The 21,422-nt window shown below is 46.7% G+C and overlaps 2 protein-coding genes across 13 annotated transcripts in view; both read right to left on the bottom strand.

Annotated features, from left to right (window-relative positions):
* Positions 1–1,986, bottom strand: part of LOC118378880 (aryl hydrocarbon receptor nuclear translocator) — a 39,422-nt gene extending 37,436 nt beyond the window's left edge. For 6 of the 10 annotated variants that reach the window (XM_052513582.1, XM_052513583.1, XM_052513581.1 and 3 more), the window contains exons 1-4: positions 1,704–1,986; positions 670–763; positions 435–479; positions 275–319 (exon numbers count right to left, since the gene is read on the bottom strand). In XM_052513582.1, the coding sequence (XP_052369542.1) occupies positions 275–319; positions 435–479; positions 670–763; positions 1,704–1,740 (221 nt within the window). In that variant the 5' untranslated portion in view covers positions 1,741–1,986. Of the gene's footprint in view, positions 1–254; positions 320–434; positions 480–669; positions 764–1,703 lie in introns of those variants that run through there. The other 4 variants (XM_052513590.1, XM_052513584.1, XM_052513588.1 and 1 more) reach the window with 2 other exon arrangements.
* A 7,580-nt stretch (positions 1,987–9,566) lies between these two features.
* The window catches only part of LOC118367683 (ceramide synthase 2-like), a 75,427-nt gene continuing 63,571 nt past the window's right edge, over positions 9,567–21,422 (bottom strand). For 2 of the 3 annotated variants that reach the window (XM_052513568.1, XM_052513567.1), the window contains exons 5-11: positions 18,963–19,020; positions 18,465–18,515; positions 16,480–16,572; positions 15,575–15,703; positions 15,171–15,277; positions 14,834–14,987; positions 9,567–9,815 (exon numbers count right to left, since the gene is read on the bottom strand). In XM_052513568.1, the coding sequence (XP_052369528.1) occupies positions 9,684–9,815; positions 14,834–14,987; positions 15,171–15,277; positions 15,575–15,703; positions 16,480–16,572; positions 18,465–18,515; positions 18,963–19,020 (724 nt within the window). In that variant the 3' untranslated portion in view covers positions 9,567–9,683. The remainder of the gene's footprint in view (positions 9,816–14,833; positions 14,988–15,170; positions 15,278–15,574; positions 15,704–16,479; positions 16,573–18,464; positions 18,516–18,962; positions 19,021–21,422) is intronic. The other variant, XM_052513566.1, reaches the window with a different exon arrangement.

Below are 21,422 nucleotides of genomic sequence, written 5' to 3'. Positions count from 1 at the left end.
GCGAGATGGAGTGACAGAGGAGAGGAAGTGCTGAAAGAAAATACTTCAGAGATCCTGAGAGAGAGAAGCAGAGAGGGAAGGAGGGAGAGAAAGGGGTTGTGCTCAGAAGAAAGGGATTGATAGGAGTGAACAGGTGTCCCTGAGCTCAGGGGTTAGTAGTAGTGACAATAATCACAGTGGTGTGATAGGGAATCTGGTGTCTCGGGATGTGTGCATGCAGAATATCTGTATTATACACACGCACAAAAACGCACCAACAACCTCCTTATTCTACCTGGCAAATCGCTCTTTGTCTCCTCCTCCTCCATCGTCATCACACCTGGTCAAAGACAGAAGATCTGTCATCAAAACAACCAGCACAATACAGTCAGATCAGATAGAGAGGGAGAGAGATGAGAGAGCAAGAAAGAGCGAGAGACAGGTGTCAGTCCTACCTGAAGAGCTTGCTTCCATCATCATCATCATCATCGAAGTCTGGCCTGTGAGGAAGTAGACAGAATCCATGTTTGTAAAGTATGGATCAACAACTTATCGGTGCGATTCTGATTCTGCACCTATGGACAACTTCTACCCTGTGCTGTCATAGCTATGGACCATCTGTTAAAGTTATGTGACATAGTGATTGACTGATTCATTGGCTGATTCATTGGCATTGTATACTATACTCACGCAGCTCGTCTCTTATTGGACCCTTTTGGCACAACAGCACTGCTGCTTGCCTGGGCCCCACCGGCTCCCAAACCCAGAGAGTCATCTGGTATGTCTGCCACACACACAGACAGAGACAGAGATAAATTACGGAAGGTAACGTTACACGTTGCTCCAAGTGTATCCACTTCAGTAACACAACTGTTTGTTTATTTTATTTTTACATAAACATATCTGCCGGGACATGTGCAGCCATGTAGTAACACACCTGAGTCAACTAACGTTAATCAACCAATCGTAAGAATTGATTAGAATAATACAATGAAGGTGTGTGAATGCTGGATTGAACCATGCAGCTCTCCAAGTCAGAGCATGTGACCACTGCAGTTGTGAGTATAGCGAGCTAGCTATTGCCTCTCTGGTAATGAAACTGGCTATGCGTTAACTTATCGAGCCACAAAGCTAGCTCGCTAACAAATTCTGTAGCTACAACTAACTCGCTAGCTATGCTAAGCCAAGCAGAACAAGCTAACTGTCAGCTGGCCAAAAAGCTAATCGTTCGTTCAAAATAACACTTGTTTTGATGAAACATCGACACAAACTAGCTTGCTAGTTAATAGCTAACTTATCTGAGCATAACCTACGCAAGTCGGTCACCTAGCAAGCGAGCTACAAATGATAACTAGCTAAGCTAACATGGCGAGTTGGCAACATTAACCTTAGGTCATGCCAGCTAAATGTAAGACAAGCTATTTGCCAAGGTTGGTAACTAACTTGCTAACTTCGATTTTGCAAGAAAGACAGAAACGTCAATAGCTAGCTAAGTAGCTAGCTAGTTAAATTATTCAAGTCAAAGTCAAATATTCAGTTAGCTTGCTTTCGCTGGCCAGTTAGCTTAGCCCCAGCTGAGCTATCTATCTCTCTAATGCTGTCATCAGACGCAATCTGGAGAAAGTGACAGATTCGGTCAAAGGGCCACGGATCGCCAATTTTCCATCTGTATTATCACCTGTAACATTTGAATTTATTCCCACAAGCTTAAAACTTTACTGTACCTGGGTTAGAAGAGTCCATGTCCGGGTTGAATAACATAAACAAACCAAGTTACAGTAAACTGCGGAAATTTCCTCAGTCCACAATCCTCTCAGATTTACGGATTTTAACTATATCAGCAAATAAAGAGGCGACGTCATGACTCGTGTTTCTTCATCATCAGCCAGTTGGGGAAATTACAAAATAAGAACGAAAGTATCTATTTTCCTGTCCCTTTTCCTGTTTTCCCCGTTTAGAAACCTTCTAGATCCAAGATGGCGTTCACGGCTAACGGCAATAACTGTATAGGCTCTAGCTATGTAACATTTTTCTTCAATCATTAGCGGGATACAAGTGACATCCAATAGGAGGGCAACCCCAATGTTTGACCACTTACGCAGAATCACAGGCCAGAACCATCTGTATAATATTTTATTTGAGTCAAAGCAAGATCTTAACCTTTAAGATTATTTGAGTGTTATGTTATACTCACATTATAATGTAATTTTGTATTATAATGTAATAAACCTACTACTCCTATTTCAGAAACGTATTGTATGTGTGTACACTAAAATACGTGCACAATATACAATCCCTGTGTTTATAGAATGTTATATAGGAGGTTATAGGCCTCAGTACCTAAACCAAGACATAGGAAACCTATACAGTGGGGCAAAAAAAGTATTTAGTCAGCCACCAATTGTGCAAGTTCTCCCACTTAAAAATATGAGAGAGGCCTGTAATATTCATCATAGGTACACTTCAACCATGACAGACAAAATGAGGAAAAGAAATCCAGAAAATCACATTGTAGGATTTTTTTATTTATTTATTTGCAAATTATGGTGGAAAATAAGTATTTGGCCACCTACAAACAAGCAAGATTTCTGGCTCTCACAGACCTGTAACTTCTTTAAGAGGCTCCTCTGTCCTCCACTCGTTACCTGTATTAATGGCACCTGTTTGAACTTGTTATCAGTATAAAAGACACCTGTCCACAACCTCAAACAGTCACACTCCAAACTCAACTATGGCCAATTATTTGGAAATGGAAGATATACAAGACCACTGATAATCTCCCTCGATCTGTGGCTCCACGCAAGATCTCACCCCGTGGGGTCAAAATGATCACAAGAACGGTGAGCAAAAATCCCAGAACCACACAGGGGGACCTAGTGAATGACCTGCAGAGAGCTGGAACCAAAGTAACAAAGCCTACCATCAGTAACACACTACGCCGCCAGGGACTCCAATCCTGCAGTGCCAGACGTGTCCCCTGCTTAAGCCAGTACATGTCCAGACCCGTCTGAAGTTTGCTAGAGAGCATTTGGATGATCTAGAAGAAGATTGGGAGAATGTCATATGGTCAGATGAAACAAGAATAGAACGTTTTGGTAAAAACTCAACTCGTCGTTTTTGGAGGACAAAGAATGCTGAGTTACATCCAAAGAACACCATACCTACTGTGAAGCATGGGGGTGGAAACATCATGCTTTGGTGCTGTTTTTCTGCAAAGGGACCAGGACGACTGATCCGTGTAAAGGAAAGAATGAATGGGGTCATGTATCGTGAGATTTTGAGTGAAAACCTCCTTCCATCAGCAAGCGCATTGAAGATGAAACGTGGCTGGGTCTTTCAGCATGACAATGATCCCAAACACATCGCCCGGGCAACGAAGGAGTGGCTTCGTATGAAGCATTTCAAGGTCCTGGAGTGGCCTAGCCAGTCTCCAGATCTCAATCCCATAGAAAATCTTTGGAGGGAGTTGAAAGTCTGCTCTAGAGACCCAAAACATCACTGCTCTAGAGGAATTGTGCATGGAGGAATGGGCCAAAATACCAGCAACAGTGTGTGAAAACCTTGTGAAGACTTACAGAAAACGTTTGACCTCTGTCATTGCCAACAAAGGGTATATAACAAAGTATTGAGATAAACTTTTGTTATTGACCAAATACTTATTTTCCACCATCATTTGCATATTAATTCATTAAAAATCCTACAATGTGATTTTCTGGATTTTTTTTCTCATTTTGTCTGTCATAGTTGAAGTGTACCTATGATGAAAATTACAGGCCTCATCTTTTTAACATTTAACATTTACATTTAAGTCATTTAGCAGACGCTCTTATCCAGAGCGACTTACAAATTGGTGCATTCACCTTATGACATCCAGTGGAACAGCCACTTTACAATAGTGCATCTAAATATTTTAAGGGGGGTGAGAAGGATTACTTTATCCTATCCTAGGTATTCCTTAAAGAGGTGGGGTTTCAGGTGTCTCCGGAAGGTGGTGATTAACTCCGCTGTCCTGGCGTCGTGGGGAGTTTGTTCCACCATTGGGGGCCAGAGCAGCGAAGAGTTTTGACTGGGATGAGCGGGAACTGTACTTCCTCAGTGGTAGGGAGGCGAGCAGGCCAGAGGTGGATGAACGCAGTGCCCTTGTTTGGGTGTAGGGCCTGATCAGAGCCTGGAGGTACTGAGGTGCCGTTCCCCTCACAGCTCCGTAGGCAAACACCATGGTCTTGTAGCGGATGCGAGCTTCAACTGGAAGCCAGTGGAGAGAGCGGAGGAGCGGGGTGACGTGAGAGAACTTGGGAAGGTTGAACACCAGACGGGCTGCGGCGTTCTGGATGAGTTGTAGGGGTTTAATGGCACAGGCAGGGAGCCCAGCCAACAGCGAGTTGCAGTAATCCAGACGGGAGATGACAAGTGCCTGGATTAGGACCTGGGCCGCTTCCTGTGTGAGGCAGGGTCGTACTCTGCGGATGTTGTAGAGCATGAACCTACAGGAACGGGCCACCGCCTTGATGTTAGTTGAGAACGACAGGGTGTTGTCCAGGATCACGCCAAGGTTTTTAGCGCTCTGGGAGGAGGACACAATGGAGTTGTCAACCGTGATGGCGAGATCATGGAACGGGCAGTCCTTCCCGGGAGGAAGAGCAGCTCCGTCTTGCCGAGGTTCAGCTTGAGGTGGTGATCCGTCATCCACACTGATATGTCTGCCAGACATGCAGAGATGCGATTTGCCACCTGGTCATCAGAAGGGGGAAAGGAGAAGATTAATTGTGTGTCGTCTGCATAGCAATGATAGGAGAGACCATGTGAGGTTATGACAGAGCCAAGAGACTTGGTGTATAGCGAGAATAGGAGAGGGCCTAGAACAGAGCCCTGGGGACACCAGTGGTGAGAGCGCGTGGTGAGGAGACAGATTCTCGCCACGCCACCTGGTAGGAGCGACCTGTCAGGTAGGACGCAATCCAAGCGTGGGCCGCGCCGGAGATGCCCAACTCAGAGAGGGTGGAGAGGAGGATCTGATGGTTCACAGTATCGAAGGCAGCCGATAGGTCTAGAAGGATGAGAGCAGAGGAGAGAGAGTTAGCTTTAGCAGTGCGGAGCGCCTCCGTGATACAGAGAAGAGCAGTCTCAGTTGAATGACTAGTCTTGAAACCTGACTGATTTGGATCAAGAAGGTCATTCTGAGAGAGATAGCGGGAGAGCTGGCCAAGGACGGCACGTTCAAGAGTTTTGGAGAGAAAAGAAAGAAGGGATACTGGTCTGTAGTTGATGACATCGGAGGGATCGAGTGTAGGTTTTTTCAGAAGGGGTGCAACTCTCGCTCTCTTGAAGACGGAAGGGACGTAGCCAGCGGTCAGGGATGAGTTGATGAGCGAGGTGAGGTAAGGGAGAAGGTCTCCGGAAATGGTCTGGAGAAGAGAGGAGGGGATAGGGTCAAGCGGGCAGGTTGTTGGGCGGCCGGCCGTCACAAGACGTGAGATTTCATCTGGAGAGAGAGGGGAGAAAGAGGTCAGTTTTTAAGTGGGAGAACTTGCACAATTGGTGGTTGACTAAATACTTTTTTCTCCCATTATCCATCAGTGAGGAGAACTTCATAATTTGAGTGAGTAAAACAAACATTGGAGTAGACAGGTTTGGCATAGTGATTCATGATCGTTGTTTTTATTATTAATGATAATACTTAAGCATCATAATACACACAAAATAACACTGTAATTACGTGACTGTTGTTTTTCCAAAGCGACGGGGGAAGAGAGGAAGATTGGTCAAGGTTAGTACAAATGAACGAGGGTTGGAATGGGGATGTGAAAGGCTGTGAGGGGAGGATCTCAGAATGAGGGAGGAGATGGATGAGTAGAAGGAGTGGGGAACAATAAGAAGCTAAAGAAAGAGGGAGAAAGGATGAATGAGGATGAGAGGAGCTGAAGAAGGTAGAAAGGTGAGAGGGTAGGCTATCCCATACATTACAGATAAGGCACTTAAAATACAACAACAATTAATACAACACTTCCATTGTTCCATGTATCATATTTTTGCTTACTGAGCAATTGAGTTGCTAAAATCCAAAAACAAGAAAAATCCTAACTTTTCTGAAACAATGATGTCAAACATGAAACATGACTGTAAACCTGTTTCTCAAAGGAATCATACCTCAAATCACTCTAGAATAACAGAAAAACACATACCACACACACGGGATAATCTAATCCAGGGCAGTATGGCCTAAAAAATCTGCCCTAAATAAAGCCTAAATTACAATGGCCCTTTCCAGTCTCCTGAAAAGAAATGTCCTGTTCTGACCAACCAATCCAGGCCCCCGATGAATATCCATCATGATGCATGATATCATCAGTGTGGGTCAGGATTCTACTGGATCATTGTGCCCAGAAACAGATTGGACTGGACCAAACCAGACTGGCATTCAACTCTGCAACATTTGCAGAAAATGTTCATCCTTACAAGGTCATTGTTGGAGAAAGAGTACACAATCAAGTGTTTTCAATAGAATAGAACAGTTCGCTCCTGTTGTCTCCTGCTGTCTCCTGTTGTCAAACATTCTTGGTGAATTGGATTGTTGGTGGGCGCTCAGAGTTGGGAGCTTCATAATCGTTAGCGGAGTTGAATGCATCTCTAGTCGATGACATGCGTCATACCACACTGGAATGAAACCACAACTGGTCCATACTGGTCTTAACTGGTCTAGACTGGAAAACAGTTCAAATATTGCTTTAAAAAAAATCTGAATGATTGACATTCTATTTGGGATCCTGACTGGCTGGACTGTTGTTTTTTGCCTTTACATTTATAATGGCAATTTTTGTTTTTGAAATATACTGAAAATAAAGTTCTGCCTGTGTGACCTTGGTAAGATGTCAATGACACTCAGAGGATATACTGAAATAGTCACGCACATACAGAGCGAAAACATGATAAAACTGTTTGATAACAAGTATTTTCCTCTCCGATGTCAACGGAGAGTGTCTACAGACAGAGCGTTACCACTGGCACATAAACATGACATCAGCAGAGAAAGGAGAGCATCATTCAGAATCAGCAGAATCTCAATATACCCCAAAAACGATTTAACACTTTGTTTGAAGGACTGCTTATAAACATGATTACATTGTTTATGAACCAGTTATTCACATTATTACATTGTTTATTAACCATTCAATAAAGCAGTTTATTAACAGGCCCTCAAATCAAGGTCCATACAGTGCAGGTTAAATCTTGTTGTGTCTCTTTTCTAAAGTCTGTCTTTCATGGCAACTGGAGTATTGGACATAAAGGCACATAGACAAAACATGCTTATAGCAGGTTGAGCAACAACAAGGTGAGTGAAAAATAACAGAATAAGGTAAAAGCACCATAGTCTGGCTGTAAGGCACATGAGTACAGTAAGAAGAGCCATACTAGAAGCAGTATCACACTTTCTCCCCATCCTTCTCTTCTCCCCTTCCTTCTCTTCTCCCCTTTCTTCTCTTCTCCCCTTCCTTCTCTTCTCCCCTTCCTTCTCTTCTCCCCTTTCTTCTCTTCTCCCCATCCTTCTCTTCTCCCCTTCCTTCTCTTCTCCCCCTTCCTTCTCTTCTCCCCTTCCTTCTCTTCTCCCCTTCCTTCTCTTCTCCCTTCCTTCTCTTCCCCTTCCTTCTCTTCTCCCTTCCTTCTCTTCTCCCCTTCCTTCTCTTCTCCCCTTCTCTTCTCTTCTTCTCCCCTTCCTTCTCTTCTCCCCTTCCTTCTCTTCTCCCCTTTCTTCTCTTCTCCCCTTCCTTCTCTTCTCCCCTTCCTTCTCTTCTCCCCTTCCTTCTCTTCTCCCCTTCCTTCTCTTCTCCCCTTCCTTCTCTTCTCCCCTTCCTTCTCTTCTCCCCTTCCTTCTCTTCTCCCCTTCCTTCTCTTCTCCCCTTCCTTCTCTTCTCCCCTTCCTTCTCTTCTCCCCTTCCTTCTCTTCTCCCCTTCCTTCTCTTCTCCCCTTTCTTCTCTTCTCCCCTTCCTTCTCTTCTCCCCTTCCTTCTCTTCTCCCCTTCCTTCTCTTCTCCCCTTCCTTCTCTTCTCCCCTTCCTTCTCTTCTCCCCTTCATTCTCATCATTCTCATCATTCTGTCCTCTCTTCCATTCACATCCTTTTGAACACTCTTTTAGAGGGACTGAAATCACACAGACGTTCCCAATGCTATTCCTTAACTTGTGTGTGTGTGTGTGGGGGGGTGTATTCTCATGAACAAATTGAGTTACAAAACTATGATGCATGATATCATTCTGAGGACTAAGATGTCTAGTTTTAGGGGAAAGTGTCATGTAAAAAAAAACATTACTGATATGCCTCCTGATTAAATTCATGGTAATTTTATAAAAATACATCTTAAAAAAAAAAAAAACTTATTTAAATAAAACAAAATATGTTACTGTAGTTTCTCCATAAATTATAAAAATTGTATACTAGTTGAAGTTTACATTAAACTATAATATTTATTACATACAAGCAGTGTCTGTGGATATGTCTCATTACCATTTTTTTCAAGTTCCTATAAAACTCCAGTTTTTAAATAAACATTTCTTCACCCATGATGCATCATCTAGAGTAGTCCTTAGAAAACAGCTTAAAGAGCTCAAATTGGGGAAAAGTCTGATTTTCATTTTATAATAATTGTCATTTTAAAATATTTGTATTTTCAGTGTTATGTTTAACTCAGGCATTTTCATTAGGGGAGCAATGTTAAAAAATATTATAAATATTGATTTATAACTTTTTTGGACTTCAAAAATGAATGAGAATTTTGTGAAAATGTTGGTAGAATGCATAATATCAAATAAAAAACGAATAATAATTATGAAATAGATACATATAGATCCTAATCTCAGTTATTCAAGAGGACATTTTGTGAAAAATTACTAAATTAATTTTTTTATTAAAGTTTTGTGAGAATTACCCGTGTGTGTGTGTGTGTGTTATTAATGGACTATAATAACAGGTCCATGCCAATTAATGTAGTGTATCCAAAATGGTGTGTGTGATTGAGTGTTTATAATGTAGAACAGTGTATCTAACCACAGGTACAGGTCTACCTGTAGTTCTCAGGCTTTAGGAATGCCTTTCCTTCTCCTATTTTCCCTACCACTCTGTCCCTTTCCTCTTCCCTCCATCTCTCCCTTTCCTCTTCTCTCCATCTCTCCCTTTCCCCTTCCCTCCATCTCTCCCTTTCCTTTCCCCTTTCCCCTTCCCTCCATCTCTCCCTTTCCCCTTCCCTCCATCTCTCCCTTTCCCCTTCCCTCCATCTCTCCCTTTCCTTTCCCCTTTCCCCTTCCCTCCATCTCTCCCTTTCCCCTTCCCTCCATCTCTCCCTTTCCCCTTCCGTCCATCTCTCCCTTTCCCCTTCCCTCCATCTCTCCCTTTCCCCTTCCGTCCATCTCTCCCTTTCCCCTTCCCTCCATCTCTCCCTTTCCCCTTCCCTCCATCTCTCCCTTTCCCCTTCCCTCCATCTCTCCCTTTCCCCTTCCCTCCATCTCTCCCTTTCCCCTTCCCTCCATCTCTCCCTTTCCCCTTCCCTCCATCTCTCCCTTTCCCCTTCCCTCCATCTCTCCCTTTCCCCTTCCCTCCATCTCTCCCTTTCCCCTTCCCTCCATCTCTCCCTTTCCCCTTCCCTCCATCTCTCCCACTCTGCTGAGGGAGGGATGTGAATTCTTCACACTCTTACTTCCTGGCACATGTTTTCATTACTCCGTCTTGCGGTGGTTGTTGTGAGCGGCGTGACCATTCTGCACCGCACCTTTCTTCTCCACCCCCTCCTCTTCCTCCCCTGACTCGTCTGTCTCTTCTTTATCGCTCCTCTCGTCCTCCACCTTTTCCTGAAGCGAAAGGAGAGAAAGAAAGAGAGGTGTGTTTAGAAACATGTCATCCGTCCAGAGACAATACTTTTCCTTTCCACAAACTGAACCCAAACCAGACTGCTGCTCTTTATCATCTGGGCTTTCCAACACATATCAACGTGTGATTTCTGAATAAACTTTCTCTCTCCTCCACCCACCCCTCCTCTCCCAGTCTCTCTCCTCCACGTAACTACCCCTCCTCTCCCAGTCTCTCTCCTCCACCTACCCACCCCTCCTCTCCCAGTCTCTCTCCTCCACCTACCCACCCCTCCTCTCCCAGTCTCTCTCCTCCACCTACCCACCCCTCCTCTCCCAGTCTCTCTCCTCCACGTAACTACCCCTCCTCTCCCAGTCTCTCTACTCCACCTACCCACCCCTCCTCTCCCAGTCTCTCTCCTCCACCTACCCACCCCTCCTCTCCCAGTCTCTCTACCACCTACCCACCCCTCCCCAGTCTCTCTCCTCCACCTACCCACCCCTCCTCTCCCAGTCTCTCTACTCCACCCACCCACCCCTCCTCTCCCAGTCTCTCTCCTCCACCTACCCACCCCTCCTCTCCCAGTCTCTCTACTCCACCTACCCACCCCTCCTCTCCCAGTCTCTCTCCTCCACCTACCCACCCCTCCTCGCCCAGTCTCTCTCCTCCACCTACCCACCCCTCCTCTCCCAGTCTCTCTACTCCACCTACCCACCCCTCCTCTCCCAGTCTCTCTCCTCCACCTACCCACCCCTCCTCGCCCAGTCTCTCTCCTCCACCTACCTACCCCTCCTCTCCCAGTCTCTCTCCTCCACCCCCCCACCCCTCCTCTCCCAGTCTCTTTCCTCCACCCACCCCTCGTCTCCCAGTCTCTCTCCTCCTCCACCTACCCACCCCTCCTCTCCCAGTCTCTCTCCTCCACCTACCCCACCCACCCCTCCTCTCCCAGTCTCTCTCCTCCTCCACCTACCCACCCCTCCTCTCCCAGTCTCTCTCCTCCTCCACCTACCCACCCCTCCTCTCCCAGTCTCTCTCCTCCTCCACCTACCCACCCCTCCTCTCCCAGTCTCTCTCCTCCACCTACCCACCCCTCCTCTCCCAGTCTCGCTCCTCCTCCACCTACCCACCCCTCCTCTCCCAGTCTCTCTCCTCCACCCACCCACCCCTCCTCTCCCAGTCTCTCTCCTCCTCCACCTACCCACCCCTCCTCTCCCAGTCTCTCTCCTCCACCCCCACCCCCAGTCTCTCTCCTCCACCTACCCACCCCTCCTCTCCCAGTCTCTCTCCTCCACCTACCCACCCCTCATCTCCCAGTCTCTGTCCTCCACCTACCCACCCCTCCTCTCCCAGTCTCTCTCCTCCACCTACCCACCCCTCCTCTCCCAGTCTCTCTCCTCCACCTACCCACCCCTCCTCTCCCAGTCTCTCTCCTCCACCTACCCACCCCTCCTCTCCCAGTCTCTCTCCTCCACCTACCCACCCTCCTCTCCCTGTCTCTCTCCTCCACCCACCCTTCCTCTCCCAGTCTCTCTCCTCCACCTACCCACCCCTCTTCTCCCAGTCTCTCTCCTCCACCTACCCACCCTCCTCTCCCTGTCTCTCTCCTCCACCCACCCCTCCTCTCCCTGTCTCTCTCCTCCACCCACCCTTCCTCTCCCAGTCTCTCTCCTCCACCTACCCACCCTCCTCTCCCTGTCTCTCTCCTCCACCCACCCTTCCTCTCCCAGTCTCTCTCCTCCACCTACCCACCCCTCCTCTCCCAGTCTCTCTCCTCCACCCACCCACCTCTCCTCTCCCAGTCTCTCTCCTCCACCCACCCCTCCTCTCCCTGTCTCTCTCCTCCACCCACCCTTCCTCTCCCAGTCTCTCTCCTCCACCTACCCACCCCTCCTCTCCCAGTCTCTCTCCTCCACCTACCCACCCCTCCTCTCCCAGTCTCTCTCCTCCACCTACCCACCCCTCTTCTCCCAGTCTCTCTCCTCCACCTACCCACCCTCCTCTCCCTGTCTCTCTCCTCCACCCACCCTTCCTCTCCCAGTCTCTCTCCTCCACCTACCCACCCTCCTCTCCCAGTCTCTCTCCTCCACCTACCCACCCCTCCTCTCCCAGTCTCTCTCCTCCACCTACCCACCCCTCCTCTCCCTGTCTCTCTCCTCCACCCACCCTTCCTCTCCCAGTCTCTCTCCTCCACCTACCCACCCCTCCTCTCCCAGTCTCTCTCCTCCACCTACCCACCCCTCCTCTCCCTGTCTCTCTCCTCCACCCACCCCTCCTCTCCCAGTCTCTCTCCTCCACCTACCCACCCCTCCTCTCCCAGTCTCTCTCCTCCACCTACCCCTCCTCTCCCAGTCTCTCTCCTCCACCTACCCACCCCTCCTCTCCCAGTCTCTCTCCTCCACCTACCCACTGTTACGTTCCCCAGTTTATGTGTTGTAGTTTGTATGTTTGCATGTGTTTATTTCAGGAAATGGCTTCCTGAAATCCATCAAGCAGCTGATTGGTCGACTCCAGGGCTAATTGGAGAGCTGACCCCGCCCCCTCATCAAGACGCAGCTGTCTCCAATTACCCATTCCATCTGAAGATATATAAAAGCCAGAGTTCTGTTCAGGAGAGAGAGAATTTTGCTGGAAGTAGATTTGCTAGAGAGATTTTGCTAGAGATTTTCTGGGAGGTCATTGCAGAGATTTTGCAAGAAGTTCATTGCTGAGAGTTGGTATGTTTTGTGAGTTTGTTGCTCAGATAGAGCTTATTTGATGTCCTTTGTTTGTTAGTTTGTTTGTGAAATTGTTTAATATTCTGTTTCATTTGTTCCCAGGGGGGAAGGGGAAGGCACCTAGGGAGTGCTAAGGCAAGAGGCCCGCGGGCATACATATACCCATAGCATATTCGCTGTCTAGGCACACTAGGTAAGACCTGGGCGCACCACCCCCTGTATTTTGGTTAGGGCACCAGGTGGTGCTAAATTAGGTAAGTAGTGGGTAGGCAGGTAAGATAGGAGAGGGGGGGGGCTTTGAGATTTACTTTCTTTGCTTTGGTTCCGTCCAGCCCCTTTTCCCCATATTACCGTGTGAAGGAATAAAGTCCTTGTAAACGGTACCACATTCTGTCTGTTGTCATCCTTACTCGCACCTACAGTCCATACCTTTTTCACTTCACGGAGAGTTTAATTGTAGCAGGGTGTTGCGTTCCCTCTTCATAGAGGCGTGCGTAACACCCACCTCTCCTCCACCTACCCCACCCACCGCTCCTCTCCCAGTCTCTCTCCTCCTCCACCTACCCACCCCTCCTCTCCCAGTCTCTCTCCTCCACCTACCCACCCCTCATCTCCCAGTCTCTCTCCTCCACCTACTCACCCCTCCTCTCCCAGTCTCTCTCCTCCTCCACCCCCCACCCCTCCTCTCCCAGTCTCTCTCCACCCCCCAACCCTCCTCTCCCAGTCTCTCTCCTCCACCCCCCACCCCTCCTCTCCCAGCTCTCTCCTCCACCTACCACCCCTCCTCTCCCAGTCTCTCTCCTCCACCCCCTCCTCTCCCAGTCTCTCTCCTCCACCCACCCCTCCTCTCCCAGTCTCTCTCCTCCACCTATCCCACCCACCCCGCCTCTCCCACTCTCTCTCCTCCACCTATCCCACCCACCCCTCCTCTCCCAGTCTCTCTCCTCCACCTATCCCACCCACCCCTCCTCTCCCAGTCTCTCTCTTCCACCTACCCACCCCTCCTCTCCCAGTCTCTCTCCTCCACCTATCCACCCCTCCTCTCCCAGTCTCTCTCCTCCACCCACCCACCTCTCCTCTCCCAGTCTCTCTCCTCCACCCCCCCACCCCTCCACTCCCAGTCTCTCTATGTCTCTACTTCTGTTTCCCACATATTCATTTCTCTCTCACATACAAGAAAAACAATAAAGATAGACTGGGTTGTGTGTTCAGTGTTGTCAGGATGCGTGTGCAATGCTGTAATGGCTGTGTATGTAGTGTTGTCAGGATGTGTGTGTGTGTGTGTGTAGTGTTGTCAGGATGTGTGTGTGTGTGTGTGTGTGTGTGTGTGTAGTGTTGTCAGGATGCATGTGCAATGCTGTAATGGCTGTGTATGTAGTGTTGTCAGGATGTGTGTGTGTGTGTGTGTGTGTGTGTGTGTGTGTGTGTGTGTAGTGTTGTCAGGATGTGTGTGTGTGATTAGTGTTGTCAGGGTGTGTAGTGTTGTCAGGATGTGTGTTCAGTGTTGTCAGGATGTGTGTGTGTGTGTGTGTGTGTGTGTGTAGTGTTGTCAGGGTGTGTGTGTGTGTAGTGTTGGCAGGGTGTGTGTGTGTGTGTGTAGTGTTGTCAGGGTGTGTGTGTGTGTAGTGTTGTCAGGGTGTGTGTGTGTGTGTGTGTAGTGTTGTCAGGGTGTGTGTGTGTAGTGTTGTCAGGTGTGTGTGTGTGTGTGTAGTGTTGTCCGGGTGTGTGTGTGTGTGTAGTGTTGTCAGGGTGTGTGTGTGTGTAGTGTTGTCAGGGTGTGTGTGTGTGTGTAGTGTTGTCAGGGTGTGTGTGTGTGTGTAGTGTTGTCAGGGTGTGTGTGCAGTGTTGTCAGGGTGTGTGTGTGTAGTGTTGTCAGGGTGTGTGTGTGTGTGTAGTGTTGTCAGGGTGTGTGTGTGTAGTGTTGTCAGGGTGTGTGTGTGTGCAGTGTTGTCAGGGTGTGTGTGTGTAGTGTTGTCAGGGTGTGTGTGTGTAGTGTTGTCAGGGTGTGTGTGTGTAGTGTTGTCAGGTGTGTGTGTGTGTGTAGTGTTGTGAGGGTGTGTGTGTGTGTAGTGTTGTCAGGGTGTGTGTGTGTGTGTGTAGTGTTGTCAGGGTGTGTGTGTGTGTAGTGTTGTCAGGGTGTGTGTGTGTGTGTAGTGTTGTCAGGGTGTGTGCAGTGTTGTCAGGGTGTGTGTGTGTAGTGTTGTCAGGGTGTGTGTGTGTAGTGTTGTCAGGGTGTGTGTGTGTAGTGTTGTCAGGGTGTGTGTGTGTAGTGTTGTCAGGGTGTGTGTGCAGTGTTGTGTACATACATCGCTGCTCAGGAAGCGGACGGCCATACGCAGAATGAGGAAGGCCCAGAAGATATGGAGACACTGCAGCACCATCATAAGGAAATTCAGGAAGTAGTATCCAAAGAACGGAGAGTACATAGTCATCGGATAAATGTACGTAGAATAAATGATGCTGAGAGAGAAGATGGGGGGGCAAGAAGAGCAATAACATCAGTAACAACCAACATTTATGATGCTAATCAGAATGTGTTGTTCACTGACTTGCCTAGTTAAAGGTTACATAAGTAAAACAATCAGAATGGCTGTGAGAGACAGATCATTGGTGTGTGGTGGGAGTGTTCAGGTGTCATCTCACTAGAAGGGGAAGATATAGAGTCTAGTGAAGATGAAGACGGCAGCGAAGAGGAAGAAGACGTAGTTACTGGTGTTTCTCCATCCAGCATAGATGAATATCTTAGCGGACTATCAGAGAGAGAGAGAGAAAGGTTGTTGTTGATAGAAAATAATTGTAATGTCATATTTCTTCCACCAGATGACAGTACTAAATCTCTCCATATCTCCACTTCTCCAATATCAGTAGTACTTTGTCCACTTCCTGGTTTATCAAATCAAATGGGATTTCCTTGTGGGTGATTCCCCTGTGGGCCCCACCTACAAACTACATGTGCTAACTGTATTATTGTGTTTATTATCGTATCATGGCAGTGATATTATTGTCATGTTATGTTGGTGACCCAGCTCTCCTGTAATTGGTTGTACCTCCAGTAAATAGTCGGAGGAGTCGTGCAGCAGCATGATGAGCGTACCCGCTCTGATGTAGTTGACACACCAGGAGAAACTGATGAGGAAGATGGTGGCCATATGGTGAACCATCTGCTCCTTAAAGTCCTACAGAGAGGAAGGGAAGGAGAGAAGGAGGGAAAGAGAGAAATGCAGGGAGGGAGAGAGAAGGTTAGAGTTTGTGTTTTGTTACCTTGATAACATTCGGATCCTTCACACACACACACACGCACGCACGCAAACACGCACAACACGCACACACACACACACACACACACACACACACACACACACACACACACACACACACACACACACACACACACACACACACACACACACACACACACACACACACACACAGGTGACATCATTCAGCAGGTACACACGGTCTGTACTGACCTGACCCTAGTGGAGTAGAGTCCACTGACAAACTCCCCTTTAACCTCCGGCTCCACATACACAAACACGTCATATCAGTCCAATGTCCACCTCCTGCAGTTGCCCCCTGGCCCCTGTCCCTATACACACTGACACTTACATCAGTGCCATGACAGTAACCCCTGGTCGTCAGTACAGGGGCAACACCACGGCGACAGCAGGAGAGGGATCGGAAAGACTTGCTTACTGTTTTCAATGAATCACTTGTAGCTAACAGAGTGTGCAGCCTTGGTTAACCACTATCCCTGATCTTGTCAACTGCACTCCCCATGTATGGAAGAATCTTCAGGTGATCTGCGTGCTGTATTGATTGACTCTTAAAGTGAATAGGACTGTAAGTAAAGGGATTCTGTACCACCATTTTTAGTGGTTGATTTGTATACTGTATTCTTGATTGTTACAAGCATAGTGTGCTTCATAGAGCAGGCATGGTGCACACTTACTTTCCGTTTGACGTCTGATGCCACACTGAAGATTAGAGAGACGTAGAAACCCAGCTCTATCATATAGTACCAATACTGAGACGGCAGGAGAGTCTGGGGGAGAGATGAGAGATTGAGGGATGGAGAGAGAAATAGATGAGGGATGGAGGGAAATAGATGAGGGAAGGAGGGAAATAGATGAGGGATGGAGAGAGAAATAGATGAGGGATGAATGGAAATAGATGAGGGATGGAGAGAGAAATAGATGAGGGATGGAGGGAAATAGATGAGGGATGGAGAGAGAAATAGATGAGGGATAGAGGGAAATAATGAGAGATGAAGGGATGGAGGGAAATAGATGAGGGATAGAGGGAAATAGATGTGGGATGGAGACAGAAATAGATGAGGGATGGAGAGAGAAATAGATGAGGGATGAAGGGAAATAGATGAGGGATGAAGGGAAATAGATGAGGGATGAAGAGAGAAATGGATGAGGGATGGAGAGAGAAATAGATGAGGGATAGAGGGAAATAATGAGGGATGAAGGGATGGAGAGAGAAATAGATGAGGGATGGAGACAGAAATAGATGAGGGATGGAGACAGAAATGGATGAGGGATGGAGGAAAATAGATGAGGGAAGGAGGGAAATAGATGAGGGAAGGAGGGAAATAGATGTGGGATGGAGAGAGAAATAGATGAGGGATGGAGAGAGAAATAGATGAGGGATAGAGGGAAATAATGAGGGATGAAGGGATGGAGAGAGAAATAGATGAGGGATGGAGGGAAATAGATGAGGGATAGAGGGAAATAATGAGGGATGAAGGGAAATAGATGTGGGATGGAGACAGAAATAGATGAGGGATGGAGGGATGGAGAGAAATTGACGAGGGATGGAGAGAGAAATAGATGAGGGATGAAGGGAAATAGATGAGGGATTGAGAGAGAAATAGATGAGGGATGGAAAGAAATTGATGAGAGATGGAGGGATGGAGAAAGAAATAGATGAGGGATCAATGGAAATAGATGAGGGATGGAGGGATGGAGGGATGGAGGGATGGAGAGAGAAATAGATGAGGGATGGAGAGAGAAATAGATGAGGGATGGAGGGAAATAGATGAGGGATGGAAAGAAATTGATGAGAGATGGAGAAAGAAATAGATGCGGGATGAAGGGAAATAGATGAGGGATGAAGGGAAATAGATGAGGGATGGAGAGAGAAATAGATGAGGGATGAATGGAAATAGATGAGGGATGAAGGGAAATAGATGAGGGATGGAGAGAGAAATAGATGAGGGATGAATGGAAATAGAAGAGGGATGAATGGAAATAGATGAGGGATGGAGGGAAATAGATGAGGGATGGAGGGAAATAGATGAGGGATGGAGAGAGAAATAGATGAGGGATGAATGGAAATAGATGAGGGATGAATGGAAATAGATGAGGGATGAAGGGAAATAGATGAGGTATGGAGAGAGAAATAGATGAGGGATGAATGGAAATAGATGAGGGATGAATGGAAATAGATGAGGGATGGAGGGAAATAGATGAGGGATGGAGGGAAATAGATGAGGGATGGAGAGAGAAATAGATGAGGGATGAATGGAAATAGATGAGGGATGAATGGAAATAGATGAGGGATGGAGGGAAATAGATGAGGGATGGAGGGAGAAATAGATGAGGGATGGAGGGAAATAGATGAGGGATGGAGGGAGAAATAGATGAGGGATGGAGGGAAATAGATGAGAGATGGAGGGATCGAGGGAAATTGATGAGAGATGGAGGGATAGGGAGAGAGATGAGATGGGGAGATTATAGGGGAGAGAGAGAGAGAGGAGAGAAAGAGCAAGATAATATCAACATACATTGATACTTCCATAATATGCTTTCTGAACACAGTCAAACACTGGACATAACATGATATGATTGATTATGATATATGCCTTCCAATGACTTTCCTATGTTACAATGTATTAGTTACCACTCATCAATAACCAGAGGGACATACCAGAATAGGGAAGCCCTGCCACATCTCCTTAAAGTCATACAGCCAGGGTTTCTGAGAGAGGGAGAGAGCCATACATAAATCAGACACTTCTAACTTCAGTCACAGAGAAATACAGCATTGAAACAGATAAATCATTTTCACACCTTCTTTCCCTCTGTATATTAATGTGGCTTTATAATTCTCTTCCAGTGTCATTCGTAACTTCTTTATTAATCATGTTAGAAAAACATCAAATTGTATAACATTTGTTTTGGATACTCCGTTGTCCCTGATATAACCAGCCCTGTTGTTGACTATTCTATCTTAGTATTCTGTAACACATTAATGCTGTCAGTGAACAGGCTCTGTTTCTCCCATCAATGGTTTAACTAGGATCTAAAGTTGAAACGATGAGTTATGACAGAGGTCAGATGACACGATTGACCAATGTTGGTGTAGGAGATTAGCTTGGAGACAGGCGAGAGTTTTAAAGGTCAAAGGTGAAACAGCAGTACTCACGTCAATGAGGGCAGCCAGGCCAGCAATGAAAGCAAGAAGGTAAAAGGTGAATCTCCAACTGCAAGAGAACACACACAATCATTGGACAACACACACACACACACACACACACAGACTTTATACTACAATGCATTTGGAAAGTATTCAGACCCCTTGACCTTTTCCACATTTTGTTACGCTACCGCCTTATTCTAAAATTGATTAAATCGTTTTTTCCCACATCAATCTACACACAATACCCCATTATGACAAAGTAAAAACAGCTTTTTAGATATTATGGCAAATGTATTAAAAATACAAAACTTAAATATCATATTTACATAAGTATTCAGACCCTTTACTCAGTACTTTGTTGAAGCACCTTCAGCAGCGATTATGGCCTCGAGTCTTCTTGGGTATGACCCTAAAAGCTTGGCACATCTGTATTTGGGGAGCACACCTGTATTTTGGGAGTTACTCCCATTCTTCTATGCAGATCCTCTCAAACTCAGTCAGGTTGAATGGGGAGCGTCGCTGACCAGTTAATCCAAAAATGTTCGATCGGGTTCAAGTCCAGGCTCTGGCTGGGCTACTCAAGGACATTCAGAGACTTGTCCCGAAACCACCCCTGTGTTGTCTAGGCTGTGTGCTCAGAGTCATTGACCTTTTGGAAGATGACCCTTCACCCCAGGCAGAGGTCCTGAACAGGTTTTTATCAAGGATCACTCTGTACTTTGCTCCGTTCATCTTTCCCTTGTCTCCTGCTGCTGAAAAACATCCCCACAGCATGATGCTGCCACCACCATGCTTCACCGTAGGGATGGTGCCAGGTTTCCTTCAGACGCGACACTTGGCATTCAGGCCAAATAGTTCAATCTTGGTTTCATCAGAACAGATTTCTTTTTTCAAGCAGGGCTGTCATCTGCCTTTTACTGATGAGTGGCTTCCGTCTGGCCACTCTACCATAAAGGCCTGATTGCTGGAGTGCTGCAGAGATGGGTTCCCCGGGCCGTGTATGTGAATTATGGCAGCCCCCCGCAACTCTCTGATTCAGAGGGGTTGGGTTAAATGCGGAAGACACATTTCAGTTGAATGCATTCAGTTGTACAACTGACTAGGTATCCCCCTTTCCCTTTCTGGAAGGTTCTCCCATAGAGTGACCATCGGGTTCTTGGTCACCTCCCTGACCAAGGCCCTTCTCCCCTGATTTCTCAGTTTGACTGGGCGGCCAGCTCTAGGAAGAGTCTTACTGGTTCCAAACTTAGTTCATTTAAGAACGATGGAGGCGACTGTGTTCTTGAGGACCTGCAATGCTGCAGACATTTTTTGATACCCTTCCCAGATCTGTTCCTCGACACAATCCTGCCTCGGAGCTCTATGGACAATTCCTTCAACCTCATGGCTTGGTTTTTCCTCTGACATGCACTGTCGACTGTGGGACCTTATATAGACAGGTGTGTGCCTTTCCAAATGATGTCCAGTCAAAACATTTGACCAAATGTGGACTCTAATCAAGTTGTAGAAACATCAAGGATGATCAATGGAAACAGGATGAACCAGAGCTCAATTTCGAATCTCATAGCAAATGGTCTGAATACTTATGTAAATAAAGTATTTCAGTTTTTTATTTTTAATACATTTGCACAAATTTAAAAAAAAAACTGTTATCAGTTGGTCATTATGGGGTATTGTATGTAGATTGATGAAGGAATAAATATATGTAATCCATTTTAGAATAAGGCTGTAATGTAAAAAAATGTGGCAAAAGTGAAGGGGTCTGAATACTTTCTGAATGCACTTATAGGTACAGTAAAGAGAACATACACACATTCTGTTAAACTGAAATGGAACAGTCCCGTGCAAACTTCCCAGCACACAATGGGAACAGTCATACAGTAGCCTCCCAGTTCAGTGCTGTCACACAGAAACCAGACCTCCAGTACTGTACAACACAACAACCTGCTGACAACAGATAGAGACCTCCAGTACTGTACAACACAACAACCTGCTGACAACAGATAGAAACCTCCAGTACTGTACAACAACCTGCTGACTACAGATAGAGACCTCCAGTACTGTACAACAACCTGCTGACTACAGATAGAGACCTCCAGTACTGTACAACAACAACCTGCTGACTACAGATAGAGACCTCCAGTACTGTACAACAACCTGCTGACTACAGATAGAGACCTCCAGTACTGTACAACAACAACCTGCTGACTACAGATAGAGACCTCCAGTACTGTACAACAACCTGCTGACTACAGATAGAGACCTCCAGTACTGTACAACAACAACCTGCTGACTACAGATAGAGACCTCCAGTACTGTACAACAACCTGCTGACTACAGATAGAGACCTCCAGTACTGTACAACAACCTGCTGACTACAGATAGAGACCTCCAGTACTGTACAACAACAACCTGCTGACTACAGATAGAGACCTCCAGAACTGTACAACAACAACCTGCTGACTA

The sequence above is a fragment of the Oncorhynchus keta genome, unplaced genomic scaffold (genome assembly GCF_023373465.1).
Source record: "Oncorhynchus keta strain PuntledgeMale-10-30-2019 unplaced genomic scaffold, Oket_V2 Un_scaffold_1315_pilon_pilon, whole genome shotgun sequence".
NCBI lineage: Eukaryota > Metazoa > Chordata > Actinopteri > Salmoniformes > Salmonidae > Oncorhynchus > Oncorhynchus keta.
This window is presented reverse-complemented; position numbering and strand designations above follow the sequence as displayed.